The sequence below is a fragment of the Nerophis lumbriciformis genome, linkage group LG29 (assembly GCF_033978685.3).
Source record: "Nerophis lumbriciformis linkage group LG29, RoL_Nlum_v2.1, whole genome shotgun sequence".
NCBI classification, from domain to species: Eukaryota; Metazoa; Chordata; class Actinopteri; order Syngnathiformes; family Syngnathidae; genus Nerophis; species Nerophis lumbriciformis.
Window position 1 is genome coordinate 7,804,116 of NC_084576.2, and position 14,757 is coordinate 7,818,872.

The 14,757-nt window shown below is 41.7% G+C and overlaps 1 protein-coding gene across 1 annotated transcript; it reads left to right on the forward strand.

Moving 5' to 3' along the window:
• Positions 1-7,544: 7,544 nt before the first annotated feature.
• Positions 7,545-8,519, forward strand: LOC133571912 (trace amine-associated receptor 1-like). Its single transcript, XM_061924443.1, has one exon. The coding sequence runs from the start codon at positions 7,545-7,547 to the stop codon at positions 8,517-8,519; it is 975 nt and encodes a 324-aa protein (XP_061780427.1).
• Positions 8,520-14,757: the final 6,238 nt, after the last annotated feature.

Genomic DNA, 14,757 nt, shown 5'->3' on the forward strand with positions numbered 1-14,757 from the left:
CATGGATGAAGTGCTGGCTGTCCCGAGTCGGGACCCGGGGTGGACCGCTCGCCTGTGCATCGTTTGGGAACATCTCTGCGCTGCTGACCCGTATCCACTCAGGATGGTTTCCTGCTGGCCCCACTATGGACTGGACTCTTACTATTATGTTGGATCCACTATGGACTGGACTCTCACAATATTATGTCAGACCCACTCGACACCTATTGCATTCGGTCTCCCCTAGAGGGGGGGGTGAGTTTTTCCTTGCCCTTATGTGGGCTCTGTACCGAAGATGTTGTTGTGGCTTGTGCAGCCCTTTGAGACACTTGTGATTTAGGGCTATTTAAATAAACATTGATTGATTGATTGACAACGGAGACCCCCGGACTGTTGAATAACTTAAGCTGTACATCAAGCAAGAATGGGAAATAATTCCACCTGAGAAGCTTAAAAAATGTGTCTCCTCAGTTCCCAAACGTTTACTGAGTGTTGTTAAAAGGAAAGGCCATGTAACACAGTGGTGAACATGCCCTTTCCCAACTACTTTGGCACGTGTTGCAGCCATGAAATTCTAAGTTAATTATTATTTGCAAAAAAAAAAAAAGTTTATGAGTTTGAACATCAAATATCTTGTCTTTGTAGTGCATTCAATTGAATATGAGTTGAAAAGGATTTGCAAATCATTGTATTCCGTTTATATTTACATCTAGCACAATTTCCCAACTCATATGGAAACGGGGTTTGTATATACATACATATATATATATATGTATATATATATATATATATATATATATATATATATATATATATATATATATATATATATATATATATATATATATATATATATATATATATAGTTTAGCGATGTCACCATATGAACATTTGTTATCACGGTTATTGTGACCAAAATTATCACGGTTATCATTGTTATCGCTGTATTTTGAAATGGGTTCAGAATTGACAAAAACTACTTCTACTGAAAACCAAGTTTTATTAAAAACACAAACAACACTTTCAAAATGATTTCCTTTATAGAAGAAACATGATTTTAGATAAGAGTAGAAATTGAATGTGCATATACAACACAAGTGTGTAGTATAATGGCGGAAACAAAATGATAGCATGAACTTAAAACAATGAATGTGAAAGATCGCACCTTATGGACATGAACAATTTAAACAAAAGTCAGAATTTTAAAAAATGGCACCTGCTGGCCAAAAAGACGCAACTGCACTTTTCGTCCATAAAGATAAAAATAGAGTTCACGTATGAGATCTAATCTTACATATAGGGCTGTCTGGTTATGGCCAAACTAATCAGCATAATTATTTTTACCAATATTGAAACCAGTATTATTGATTATGTTTGTCAAGACTTGGTCCTGGGTGTTTGCTTTTCCTGAAGGCAACGGAAAGTTGGCTCGGGCGAGACGGGAATGTGAGTACATATTTTTATTTTTTAAACTAACAAAGGACAAAAAAAGAGTACAAACGAAAAGCGTGCACAGTGGCGGAGAACAAACTATGAAACCAAAAGACTATAGCATTAATAAACAAAAACTTACTTGGCTTGGACTAAAGTAGCATCATGAAAGATGGACATGAAAACAAGTGTCAGGAATGTGAAGAGCATAAATGTGGGATGTCGCCAGAAAGACAAACTGAAAACAATGAACTTAAATACTACAGACATGATTAACAAAAACAGGTGCGTGACTCAAAACGTGAAACAGGTGCGTGACGTGACAGGTGAAAACTAATGGGTTGCTATGGTGACAAACAAGAGTGCACAATGAGTCCAAACGTGGAACAGGTGAAACTAATGGGTAATCATGGAAACAAGACCAGGGAGTGAAAAGCCAGAAACTAAAGAGTCCAATAACTAAACAAAACAAAACATGACTAAAACAAAACATGATTACACAGACATGACAGATCCCCTCCCTTAAGGACAGATACCAGATGTCCAAAAACAAAAAATATGAACAAGAGTCATGGGAGGGCGGGAGGGGGACATGGCGGTGGGTCGCCAGGCCAAGTGTCCCCGAATCCACCGAGGCAAAGTCAAGTGGCGGCGGCGAGGCGGACGCCCAGGGAATGGCCACATTCGTGGCTGACTGGGAGGTGGGCGCCCAGGTAGCGGCCATATCCGTGGCCGACGAGGAGGCAGGCGCGTCGTCATCATGGCAGGCGTGGAAGCTCGGCGTGGCGAATCAGGCGGCGAAGCTCGGCGTGGCGCGTCAGGCGGCGGGTCTTGGTCTTGGCGTGGGTCTTGGTCTTGGCGTGGATCTTGGTCTTGGTCTTGGCATGGGTCTTGGTCTTGGCGTGGGTCTTGGTTTTGGCGTGGATCTTGGTCTTGGCGTGGATCTTGGTCTTGGTCTTGGCGTGGGTCTTGGTCTTGGTCTTGGCATGGGTCTTGGTCTTGGTCTTGGCGTGGGTCTTGGTCTTGGTCTTGGCATGGCGGGTCTTGGTCTTGGCATGGCGGGTCTTGGTCTTGGTTTGGGTCTTGGCGTCGTGGAGCTGCGACTGGCGGCACTTGACGTGGAGCTGCGACTGGCGGCACTTGACGTGGAGCTGGTACCGGAGCTTGGCGTGGTGCGGTTAGGCGTGGTGCGGGTACTGGAGCCTGCCGTGGAACTTGGCGTGGTGGGTCTTGGCGTGGTGCAGCGACAGGTGCTAGCCGTGGTGCAGCGACAGGTGCTAGCCGTGGTGCAGGGATAGGTGCTAGCCGTGGTGCTGCGACAGGTGCTAGCTGTGGTGCTGCGACAGGTGCTAGCCGTGGTACAGCTAGCCGTGGTGCTAGCCGCGGAGCAGCTAGCCGTGGTTCTAGCCGTGGTGCTGCTACTGGTGCTAGCCTTGGCTCTGGTGCTAGCCTTGGCGCTAGCCGTGGTGCAGCTACTGGTGCAGGTGGAGGTGGCCTAGCTGGGGGTTGCGGCTTGACATGCCGAAAGACCGGTGGTGGTGGCCGTGCTGGAGGCTGTGGCTTGGCAGGTCGAAAGACTGGTGGTGGCGGCCGTGCTGGAGGCTGTGGCTTGGCATGGTCATGCTGAGCCACCCCACCTGAACAATTCCCAGCCCTAGCCCCCCCCCTCAAGAAGCGGATACCAGACGCACTCCCCGCGGTCTGGAACCGCTTTATTGGGTGGGTGGAGGGAGGTTAGGAGGGGGGCAGAAACCTCCCCTTTAAATTGTCCAAAATGTATTTTTTGTACCTGTGATTTTGTGGGTGAAAAACATTTTTTTTGTGACTTGGGCGGGGAATCAAAAGAAAAAAAATCAGAAAAAAAAAATCCTGGTCTTTGACGTCATCAGGGCGAAGCCGGGCTGGCTGCTGCTTGCTTCCGCCCGGAGGGGGAGGGGCTTGTGGGAGCGGCGTGTCCTGCCGGCTCGCGTCGTCCTAGGACCAAATGAAGTCTCTATACTCCATGGAGGAGTAGCGCCGCTTTTCCTCCTCCATGGCGCGGAGGACCTCCCACGCTGCCTCGTCCAAATTGTCCAACTTTTGTGCTGAAAAACTGTTCTGCTGGCGACATAATGTCAAGACTTGGTCCTGGGTGCTTTTCCTGAAGGCAACGGAAAGTTGGCTCGGGCAAGACAGGAATGTGAGTACATATTTTAATTTTTTACACTAACAAAGGACAAAAAAAGAGTACAAACGAAAAGCGCGTACAGTGGCGGAGAACAAACTATGAAACCAAAAAACTATAGCATTAATAAACAAAAACTTACTTGGCTTGGACTAAAGTAGCAGCATGAAAGATGGACATGAAAACAAGTGTCAGGAATGTGAAGAGCATAAATGTGGGATGTCGCCAGAAAGACAAAAAACAAAAAACAATCAACTTAAATACTACAGACATGATTAACAAAAACAGGTGCGTGACTCAAAACGTGAAACAGGTGCGTGACGTGACAGGTGAAAACTAATGGGTTGCTATAGTGACAAACAAGAGTGCACAATGAGTCCAAACGTGGAACAGGTGAAACTAATGTGTAATCATGGAAACAAGACAAGGGAGTGAAAAGTCAGAAACTAAAGAGTCCAAAAACTAAACAAAACAAAAGATGACTAAAACAAAACATGATTACACAGACATGACAATGTTAGGTTAAGCAGTGTTGGGGTGTGAACGTGACGCCATCATGTAATTTGAATTGTCGAATAAAAATGCTCTAGATAAATATTATCTATATATTTAAAGATGAATATTTGTGTTTTTGTTCATTAATAGTATCAGCGTGTCAGCTTTTTCTCATTACATGATGCCTTTATCTATACTTTATATTTTGATAGAGAGAAGTATGTTTTTAAGTTATGTACATTTTTAAGTTATGTACATTTATATGTACTATAGCAGTGTTTTTCAACCACTGTGCCGTGGCACACTAGTGTGCCGTGATATACAGTCTGGTGGGCCGTGGGACATTATCTAATTTCACCTATTTGGGTTAAAAATATTTTTTGCAAACCAGTAATTATAGTCTGCAAATTATGTGTTGTTGTTGATTGTCGGTGCTGTCTCCAGCTCGACAGAGTAACTGTTATACTCTTTCATATCAATAGGTGGCAGCAGGTAGTTAATTGCTTTGTAGATGTCGGAAACACCGGGAGGCAGTGTGAAGGTAAAAAGGTGTTTAATGCTTAAACCAAAAATAAACAGAAGGTGAGTGCCCCTAAGAAAAGGCATTGAAGCTTAGGGAAGGCTATACAGAACGCAACTAAAACTGAACTGACTACTAAGTAAACGAAAACAAAATGCTGGACAACAGCAAAGACTTACTGTGGAGCAAAGACGGCGTCCACAATGTACATCCGAACATGACATGACGATCAACAATGTCCCCACAAAGAATGATAAAAACAACTGAAATATTCTTGATTTCTAAAACGAAGTAGATGTGGGAAATATCGCTCAAAGGAAGACATGAAACTGCTACAGGAAAATACCAAAAAAGGAGAAAAAAAACACCAAAATAGGAGCGCAAGACTAGAACTAAAACACTACACACAGGAAAACACCCAAAAACTCAAAATAAGTCACGGTGTGATGTGAAAGGTCATGACAGTAGACCTATTTTGAGACAAGAGCTATAGTGATGCATGCTTGGTTATGGTTTAAATTCATATCCAACAATTGTGACAACAACTTTTTACTGTCAAATGAGTTTTGTTTTTTAATAATTTCTGCTGGTGGTGGGTCTCCGAATTTTTTCAACGGAAAAAATGTGCCTTGGCTCAAAAAAGGTTGAAAAAGACTGTACTAAAGGACAGATTTATTAGGAGCTTGAGCAGAAATATGTCGTATAGGAATTTACTATAAATCATAAAACATGAACATGCTATGTATGTCACAGGAGTGCTTTTTTTAGGTAATACCTGTGTGACATGAAAAACCCACAAGTAATGTAAAAAACATTGTGTTTACTTTTTGATATCAATATAAAACACAAAGCAGGTTGGCCAATGAAGATAAAGTTGTCATGATCCGTAGTCCAGATCATGTTTAGTTTAGTTATGTTCTGTTAGTTTTGGACTTCTTTAGTTCCTGGTTGCACTTCCTTGTGTGTTTTGTCACTATGGTTACCTATGATTTTCACCTGCCTCTGTTGTTTGGGACACACCTGTGTCTAATCAAGAGACACTATTTAAGCCTGCCTTTTTGATCACTCGTCCTGGCTTCCTTGTTTGCGGTATGCAACAAGTTACGTTTGTTTATTCCTGTTCTCGATTCCTGATTCCTGTGCTAAGTAAGATTTGCTTTAGCTTCTCGTGCAAACGGCACACTTTCCTTTTGTTTTGTTTTTGTCTGTTTGTATTCATTTATTATTTATGTTAAATAAACCAAATCCTACCTGCACGCTTTCGTCCGGAGTGTCCGTGTTGCGTCTGGAGGAACGATCCCGCATAAAGATGCGACCCCCACGTGACAGAAGGAAGCTAGCTGACAGTTGTGTGATCTGTGGTCCGGATCATGTTTAGTTTAGTTATGTTCTGTTAGTTTTAGACTTCTTTAGTTCCTGGTTGCACTTCCTTGTTTGTTTTTTTAACTATAGTTACTTATGATTTTCACCTGCCTCTGTTGTTTGGGCCACACCTGTGTCTAATCAAGAGACACTATTTAAGCCTGCCTTTCTGATCACTCGTCCTGGCTTCCTTGTTTGCGGTATGCAACAACTTACGTTCCTGTTCTCGATTCCTGTTTCCTGTGCTAAGTAAGTTTTTGCTTTAGCTTCTCGTGCAAACGGCACACTTTCCTTTTGTTTTGTTTTTGTCTGTTTGTATCCATTTATTATTTATGTTAAATAAACCAAATCCTACCTGCACGCTTTCGTCCGGAGTGTCCGTGTTGCATCTGGAGGAACGATCCCGCATAAAGATGCGACCCCTACATGACAAAAGTCTAATAAAACAGCTTTGTTCTTCTCCAACAACACCTCCTAGTGGTTGAGTACAACAGTTTGGCCAAAAAAATAAACAGGTGCGATACATCCTGCATCAAAGACTCAATCTTCACAGCCTGCATTCAGTTCGATGAGATGACAAAACAGTTAGCTCGTAGTGATGTTATTGGAACACTGACAAATTTAGCAGTTAAATAAAGGACGTGAGCATCCCAGTAAACAAACTAAAGACTATAAACAAGTTGTGACAACGTTCACGACACATCGCCTGCCACCTTGGATGGGAGGATTTTGGAGAGACTTTAGCTGCACTCGCTCACTCCGGATGCTATATCGCATTAAGGACCAGTTTGTTGCAGCCTGTTGCAACTTCCATCCATCCATTTTCTACCGCTTGTCCCTTTTGAGGTTGCGGGGGGGGGGGGTGCTGGAGCCTATCTCAGCTGCATTCTGTCAAGCTATAACCGACTTAAATTGTCATGTGAGAATTAAAATCTCTATCATAGGTCAAATGTATTTTTTTTTCTATTGCAAATCAAGTTGTTCTCAATATGTACAAGTTGGACTGTGATCTTGGTTTTAAAGGAAAGAGGAGACAAATTTAGTGGAAATGCTCTTCATTCACTGAGTTTTAGTGTTAGAAAAATTATATTTTGTTATTTATTGTTGGAATGGATAGGTGTTAGCTCTCAAGTTAGTGTTTTTATATGAAATTATTCATGACCTTTGCTGGTCTCTGATTGTTCTTTGGTGATCCTTTTTTACTTCTACTTGGTTTAAACTCCTGCCTGTCAATTGACTGTCTTATTGTGAGTTTAAAACATGTCTCCATGCACTTTAAAAGTTGTTGGACAGAACCACCGAGTTGGTCTAATTACAAGAGACATTGGGGATAGTCATAGAATCAGACTGAGTACTTTTCAAGTATGTTGATGCGCATTTCTGCATTCTGTTTCAATGTTAGCACGTTAACGTTGTCAGGAACGTGTTCATTATCCATGTCTCATGAAAGCTGTTTTACTTGTTGCGTCTAATTGGTCAGCCAGAGATATCTATCACCGTACACGTGGCATATTTACAGGAGGGGCGTGTGTATCGAGTATTGTTGTGTAACATATAACCCTTGGATTTTTATGGGCAGGTGTTTTTGGAAGCATGGCCAGAGCCAACAGGACTGATGTTGACATACATCCTTGCTATCAAGTCGATCATTCCTCTTATGTGCTCACAAGTGAGCCTTCCATCGTGTGTGTTTCTCTCTACACGTTCCTCGCGTTATTGTCTGTCGTCACAATCTTTGGAAACCTTCTTGTGATAATCACCATATTTTACTTCAAACAGCTTCACAATCCTACAAACTACCTGATTCTTTCGCTGGCCGTGGCTGATGTGCTTGTGGGGATCCTTGTTTTCCCGCTCAGCATGGCCTTTTCTCTCAGCTCGTGTATTTACCACGAGGACCTGCTGTGCAAAATCAGAGGCAGTTTGGACATATCGCTGAGCACTTGCTCTATTCTGAACCTATGTTGCATTTCCATCGATCGATATTATGCCGTGTGTCAGCCTCTGATGTACCGGACAAAAATGAATCACTGTGTTGTTGGCGTCATGATTTTGATGAATTGGGGGGTGTCTGCTCTGATCTCTATCGGTGTCTTGGCTGCTGGCTTGCAGAGTGACAACTGCAAGGAAACATGTTTAGTTGATGTTCTGATGGCTAACACCATCGGGCCTTTGTTATCGTTCTACTTACCTGTGGTCATCATGCTTTGTATCTATCTGAAGATTTTGTTGGTTGCATTGAAGCATGCTCGCAGCATCCAGACCTCCACCAAGCCCGGCCCGCTTGTCAGCAGGGATGAGAGAAAAGCCACCAAAACCCTCGCTACAGTTTTGGGAGTCTTTCTGATCTGCTGGAGTCCATTTTTTCTTTGTATCACCTTTATGCCTTTTAGCCATCTTTCCGTGCCAGTTGCAGTCATCGAGACGCTGAACTGGCTGACTTTGTCCAACTCCATGCTCAATCCGTTCATCTACGCTTTCTTTTACAGCTGGTTTCGATCTGGATTCAGACTCATCATATCGGGAAAAATCTTCCTGCGTGATTATACTAATTCAGCATTGCTTTGATGTGTGCGGACTGAGTGACAGTCTGCTTTGACATTATCAGCAAACAGAAGGCCAGATGCCAATGTTATAGATTTGGAAATGAAACCAATATTTTCTGCACTTTTTTCACAAAAAATCAAGTCTGCTGACGGCTCTCATCAACTTGACACGCTTCCTGATCCTAAATATCTGAAGGCTGGAAGGAATGAAGTAATCCACGACAACAGCATTTGCTTTTTAATGCTATTTTCAACAATATCAAGAAATATAGTCCATTTATTCATCATTATTGGTGAATCGATAGCCAATAATTATTCATGAAATATACCTTGATCAATTCCTTTGCTTTTTTAAACGTATGGTATTGGCAATGCATTATTAATTCTTTTTTTTTTTTTTTGTCCTGTCCAGCTTCTCAGGCAAATCATATAGTTGATGTAGATGCCCATATCGGCTGTTCAGATTTACTTTACAAAAGAGAAGTGTAAGATACTACTCTTGTTGCCTTATTTGTATTTGACTTTATTAAATGTATTTATATTATCATTTGGTGCAGCCGGGCCGGAGCAGGAGGGGATAGAAAGAGAAAAAAAGGAAGACAGAGGGGGAAATTTTGGGGACAAGAGGGGGATAAGACAGAGAGACAAAAACAACAACAGCAAACACAACAATAACAACAACAACAACAACAACAACAATAGAGCAACATCAGCAAATATGACATGTACAAATATGATGGTAAAAGTGATAGCAAATAAGCAGTTAGCGAAAATAAAAAATAATACAGAAATGACAATGAGCATTATTACACTACAAATGGAGCAATACAGATACCAATAGAAATAGCGCAATTGATAATGAACAATACCGATAATTTACCTTTATTATCAACAATACAGTTGTTCAAATGCAACAATACATATACGTAATGATAACTAGAGATACAAAAGATTGCAGAAAAATGGAGGGGAAGAAAGAGAAGCAACCTATATTAATCTTGTAGATTGTTATAGTAACAATAGGTTAAGCTTTGTCAGTGTGCCATGTGTTACCCAGTTTACCCCAGGGCAACAACGTTAATATATGTTTGATGAAACGTGATTATGTGCATGAGTGTACGTATGCATATGTACTTGTATAAGTACAGAATGTGTATATGTGTTTGTACAGTGAATGTATATGTACAGTATGTGAATATGTATGTCTGTACAGTGAATGTATATGTACAGTATGTGTATATATTTGTGGGGCGGTATAGCTCGGTTGGTAGAGCAGCCGTACCAGCAACTTGAGGGTTGCAGGTTCGATCCCCGCTTCCGCCATCCTAGTCACTGCCGTTGTGTCCTTGGGCAAGACACTTTACCCACCTGCTCCCAGTGCCACCCACACTGGTTTAAATGTAACTTAGATATTGGGTTTCACAATGTAAAGCGCTTTGAGTCACTTGAGAAAAAGCGCTATATAAATGTAATTCACTTCACTTCACATATCTATGTCTGTACAGTGAATGTATATGTACAGTATGTGTATATGTATGTTTGTACAGTGAGTGTATATGTGTAGGTGTATGTTTGTACAATGAATGTGCGTGTGGATGTATGAACTTTGAGTATGTAGATATGTACTGTATCTGTGTATGTATGTGGGAGCGTAGGTATCTATGTATGTATGTATGTATGTATGTTAATAATATGTGAATTTGCATGTAAGATACATTTGACTCCCAGTGTGTGTGGGAGCCAGAGTACGGCCCAAGCCCCCAGAGAGCCCAACCCACAAACAGCAGGTGTGGCGCCCAGGGAACCAGGGACCACCGCCCCCACGCAGCCAGGCCGGTCAGCGACAGGAACCCCAGAGCCAGGCCCACCGCACCGCCCGTAAGAGCCGGCAGTAGGCCGCAGACAGACGCACCCGGCAGAGGACAAAGCACGAGAAAAGCAGGGGACAGCCAGACCCTAAGCCAGCGAGAGACCACACCCCACACGGGCAGAAAGGTGGGACGCCCCGCCCGGGGGGCCCAGAGACTCCCCGCAACCGGACGGGAAGACCGCCCTCACCCCACCGGCAACCGAGCCCCCACGAGCCCTTCCCCCGCCCCCGGAGAGCGCAGGGGGAGGGCTACCTAATAATGTATGTCAATGTATGTGTTTATGCCTATCAATATATGTTAATGTGTGTGTTTTTACCTGTTAATATGTAAATGTGTGTGTTTTACCTATTAATATGTCAATGTGTGTGTTTTTACCTATTATTGTATGTCAATGTGTGTGTTTTTACCTATTATTGTATGTCAATGTGTGTGTTTTGACCTATTATTGTATGTCAGTGTGTTTTTACCTAATAATATATGTCAATGTGTGTGTTTTTACCTATTATTGTATGTCAGTGTGTTTTTACCTAATAATTATATGTCAATGTGTGTGTTTTTACCTATTAATATTTGTTAATGTGTGTGTTTTTACCTATTAATGTATGTGTTTATACCTATTAATATATGTTAATGTGTGTTTTTACCTATTAATATATGTCAATGTTTGTGTTTTTACCTATTAATATATGTCAATGTGTGTTTTTACGTACTATTATATGTCAATGTGTGTTTTCACCTATCAATATATGTCAATGTGTGTATTTTTTACCATATAAAGTATGTCAATGTGTTTTTACCTATTATCGTATGTCAATGTGTGTGTTTTTACCTATTATTGTATGTCAATGTGTGTTTTTTGTTTTGTTTTTTTTACCAATTATTGTATGTCAAAGTGTGTGTTTTTACCTAATAATATGTCAATGTGTGTGTTTTTACCTAATAATGTATGTCAATGTGTGTGTTTTTACCTATTAATATTTGTTAATGTGTGTGTTTTTACATATTAATGTATGTGTTTGAACCTATTAATCTATGTTATTGTGTGTGTTTTTACCTATTAATATATGTCAATGTTTTTGTTTTTACCTATTAATATATGTCAATGTGTGTTTTTACCTACTACTATATGTGAATGAATGAATGAATGAATAAATGAAATAAGTTTATTTCAGTCATATAATCAACCATCAACCATTGACCATTTTGTGTGACCAGTTTAAGAGTACACATTATACATATATAACAATCATACACATTTACACACAAAAAGAAAAGAAAAGAAAAAGCATGACCGAAAAAGGAATAGGCTGAAGCCAACGCTTCAATCAATCAATCATCAATCAATGTTTATTTATATAGCCCTATATCACAAGTGTCTCAAAGGGCTGCACAAGCCACAACGACATCCTCGGTACAAAGCCCACATAAGGGCAAGGAAAAACTCACCCCTGTGGGACGTCGATGTGAATGACTATGAGAAACCTTGGAGAGGACCGCATATGTGGGTAACCCCCCCCCCCCTCTAGGGGAGACCGAATGCAATGGATGTCGAGTGGGTCTGACATAATATTGTGAGAGTCCAGTCCATAGTGGATCCAACATAATAGTAAGAGTCCAGTCCATAGTGGGGCCAGCAGGACACCATCCCGAGTGGGTCAGCAGCGCAGAGATCTTCCCAGCCGATGCACAGGCGAGCGGTCCACCCGACTCTGGACAGCCAGCACTTCATCCATGGCCACCGGACCTGTGCCCCCCCCCCCTCCACAAGGAAGAGGGGAGCAGAGGAGAAAAGAAAAGAAACGGCAGATCAACTGGTCTAAAAGGGGGCCTATTTAAAGGCTAGAGTATACAAATGAGTTTTAAGATGGGACTTAAATGCTTCTACTGAGGTAGCATCTCTAATTGTTACCGGGAGGGCATTCCATAGTACTGGAGCCCGAATGGAAAACGCTCTATAGCCCGCAGACTTTTTTTGGGCTCTGGGAATCACTAATAAGCCGGAGTTCTTTGAACGCAGATTTCTTGCCGGGACATATGGTACAATACAATCGACAAGATAGGACGGAGCTAGACCGTGTAGTATTTTATACGTAAGTAGTAAAACCTTAAAGTCACATCTTAAGTGCACAGGAAGCCAGTGCAGGTGAGCCAGTATAGGCGTAATATGATCAAACTTTCTTGTTCTTGTCAAAAGTCTAGCAGGCGCATTTTGTACATAGGGAGACCCGAAAATAATACGTTACAGTAGTCGAGACGAGACGTAACGAACGCATGAATAAAGACCTCAGCGTTGCTAGTGGATAAAATAGAACGAATTTTAGCGATATTACGGAGATGAAAGAAGGCCGTTTTAGTAACACTCTTAATGTGTGATTCAAACGAGAGAGTTGGGTCGAAGATAATACCCAGATTCTTTACTGATTCGCCTTGTGTAATTGTTTGGTTGTAAAATGTTAAGGTGGTATTATTAAATAAATGACGGTGTTTAGCAGGACCGATAATCAGCATTTCCGTTTTCTTGGCATTGAGTTGCAAGAAGTTAGCGGACATCCATTGTTTAATTTCATTAAGACACGCCTCCAGCTGACTACAATCCGGCGTGTTGGTCAGCTTTAGGGGCATGTAGAGTTGGGTGTCATCAGCATAACAATGAAAGCTAACACCGTATTTGCGTATGATGTCACCTAGCGGCAGCATGTAAATACTAAAGAGTGCAGGGCCAAGAACCGAACCCTGAGGAACTCCGCACGTTACCTTAACATAGTCCGAGGACACATTATTATGGGAGACGCACTGCATCCTGTCAGTAAGATAAGAGTTAAACCACGACAAAGCTAAGTCTGACATACCAATACGTGTTTTGATACGCTCTAATAAAATATTATGATTGACGGTATCGAAAGCAGCGCTAAGATCAAGAAGCAGCAACATAGATGATGCATCAGAATCCATCATTAGCAGTAGATCATTAGTCATTTTTGCGAGGGCTGTCTCCGTAGAGTGATTTGCCCTGAAACCGGATTGAAAAGGTTCACAGAGATTGTTAGACACTAAGTGTTCATTTAGCTGCTTTGCGACAATTTTTTTGAGGATTTTCGAAATAAAGGGAAGGTGGGACACCGGTCGGTAGTTTACCATGAGGTCAGGATCAAGGTTAGGTCTTTTGAGCAGAGGATGAATAACCGCTTTCTTAAATGCTAGGGGAACTGTGCCAGAGGAAAGTGATACGTTTATAATGTTTAGCACTGATGGACCTAATAATACAAAAAGCTCCTTGATAAGTTTCCCAGGAAGTGGGTCAAGTAAACATGTTGTTTGTTTTATCCCACTTACACGCCGTAATAGTTCCTCTAATGTTATTTCATCAAAAAGAGAGAGACTATTTTGTATTGCAGTATACGTCGTAGATACAGTTGTATCTGTGTTAATAGAACCCAGTTGTAGCTGGGATGCGTTGTCTTTAATCTCCTTTCTAATGAGTTCAGTTTTCTTATTAAAGAAATTCATAAAGTCATCTGCCGAGTGGGTGGAGCTATTGGGAGGAGTCCCTTGTTGGGTTAGCGATGCTACTGTACTAAACAAAAATTTAGGGTCGTTTTTGTTGAGGCGGATGAGATTTGAGTAATATTTAGCTTTAGCTAAGGTAAGCATGCGTTTATACGATATTAAACTATCACTCCATGCTTGATGGAAAACCTCAAGCTTGGTCGCGCGCCATTTGCGTTCCAACTTTCTACATGATAATTTATGAGCTCTGGTTTCTTCTGTAAACCATGGGGTGCGCCTTTTCGGGGCCCTTTTTTGTTTTAGCGGTGCTATACTATCAATGGTTTCGCGCAGGGCATTGTCAAAGTTGTTAGTTAGATTATAAATAGAGCCGACATAATTTGGGAATGGTGCCATTACCGAAGGCAGTAGGTCAGCAAGAGTCATCGTTGTGGCAGCATTAATGTTGCGGCTGCTATAGCAGTTATTATTATTATTAGTTTGTTGACAATGAGTCAGAACTTCAAATTTTATAAGGTAATGATCGGACATTACTTTAGTATACGGGAGTACCATAACTTTGGAGGTGGTGACACCCCTGACCAGCACTAGATCTATCGTATTACCGTTGCGATGCATAGGTTCATTTATTATTTGTGTAAGACCACAGCTATCAATTATAGTCTGAAGCGCCACGCACTGAGGGTCCGATGGGGTATTCATATGGATATTAAAGTCCCCCATTATGATTATATTGTCTGCGTGCGTCACTAGATCAGCAACAAACTCTGAGAATTCATTGATAAAGTCCGAGTAGGGCCCTGGGGGGCGGTAGATAACAGCCATATCGAGAGGCAGCGGTGCGACAGACCTCATAGTAAGCACCTCAAATGATTTGTATTT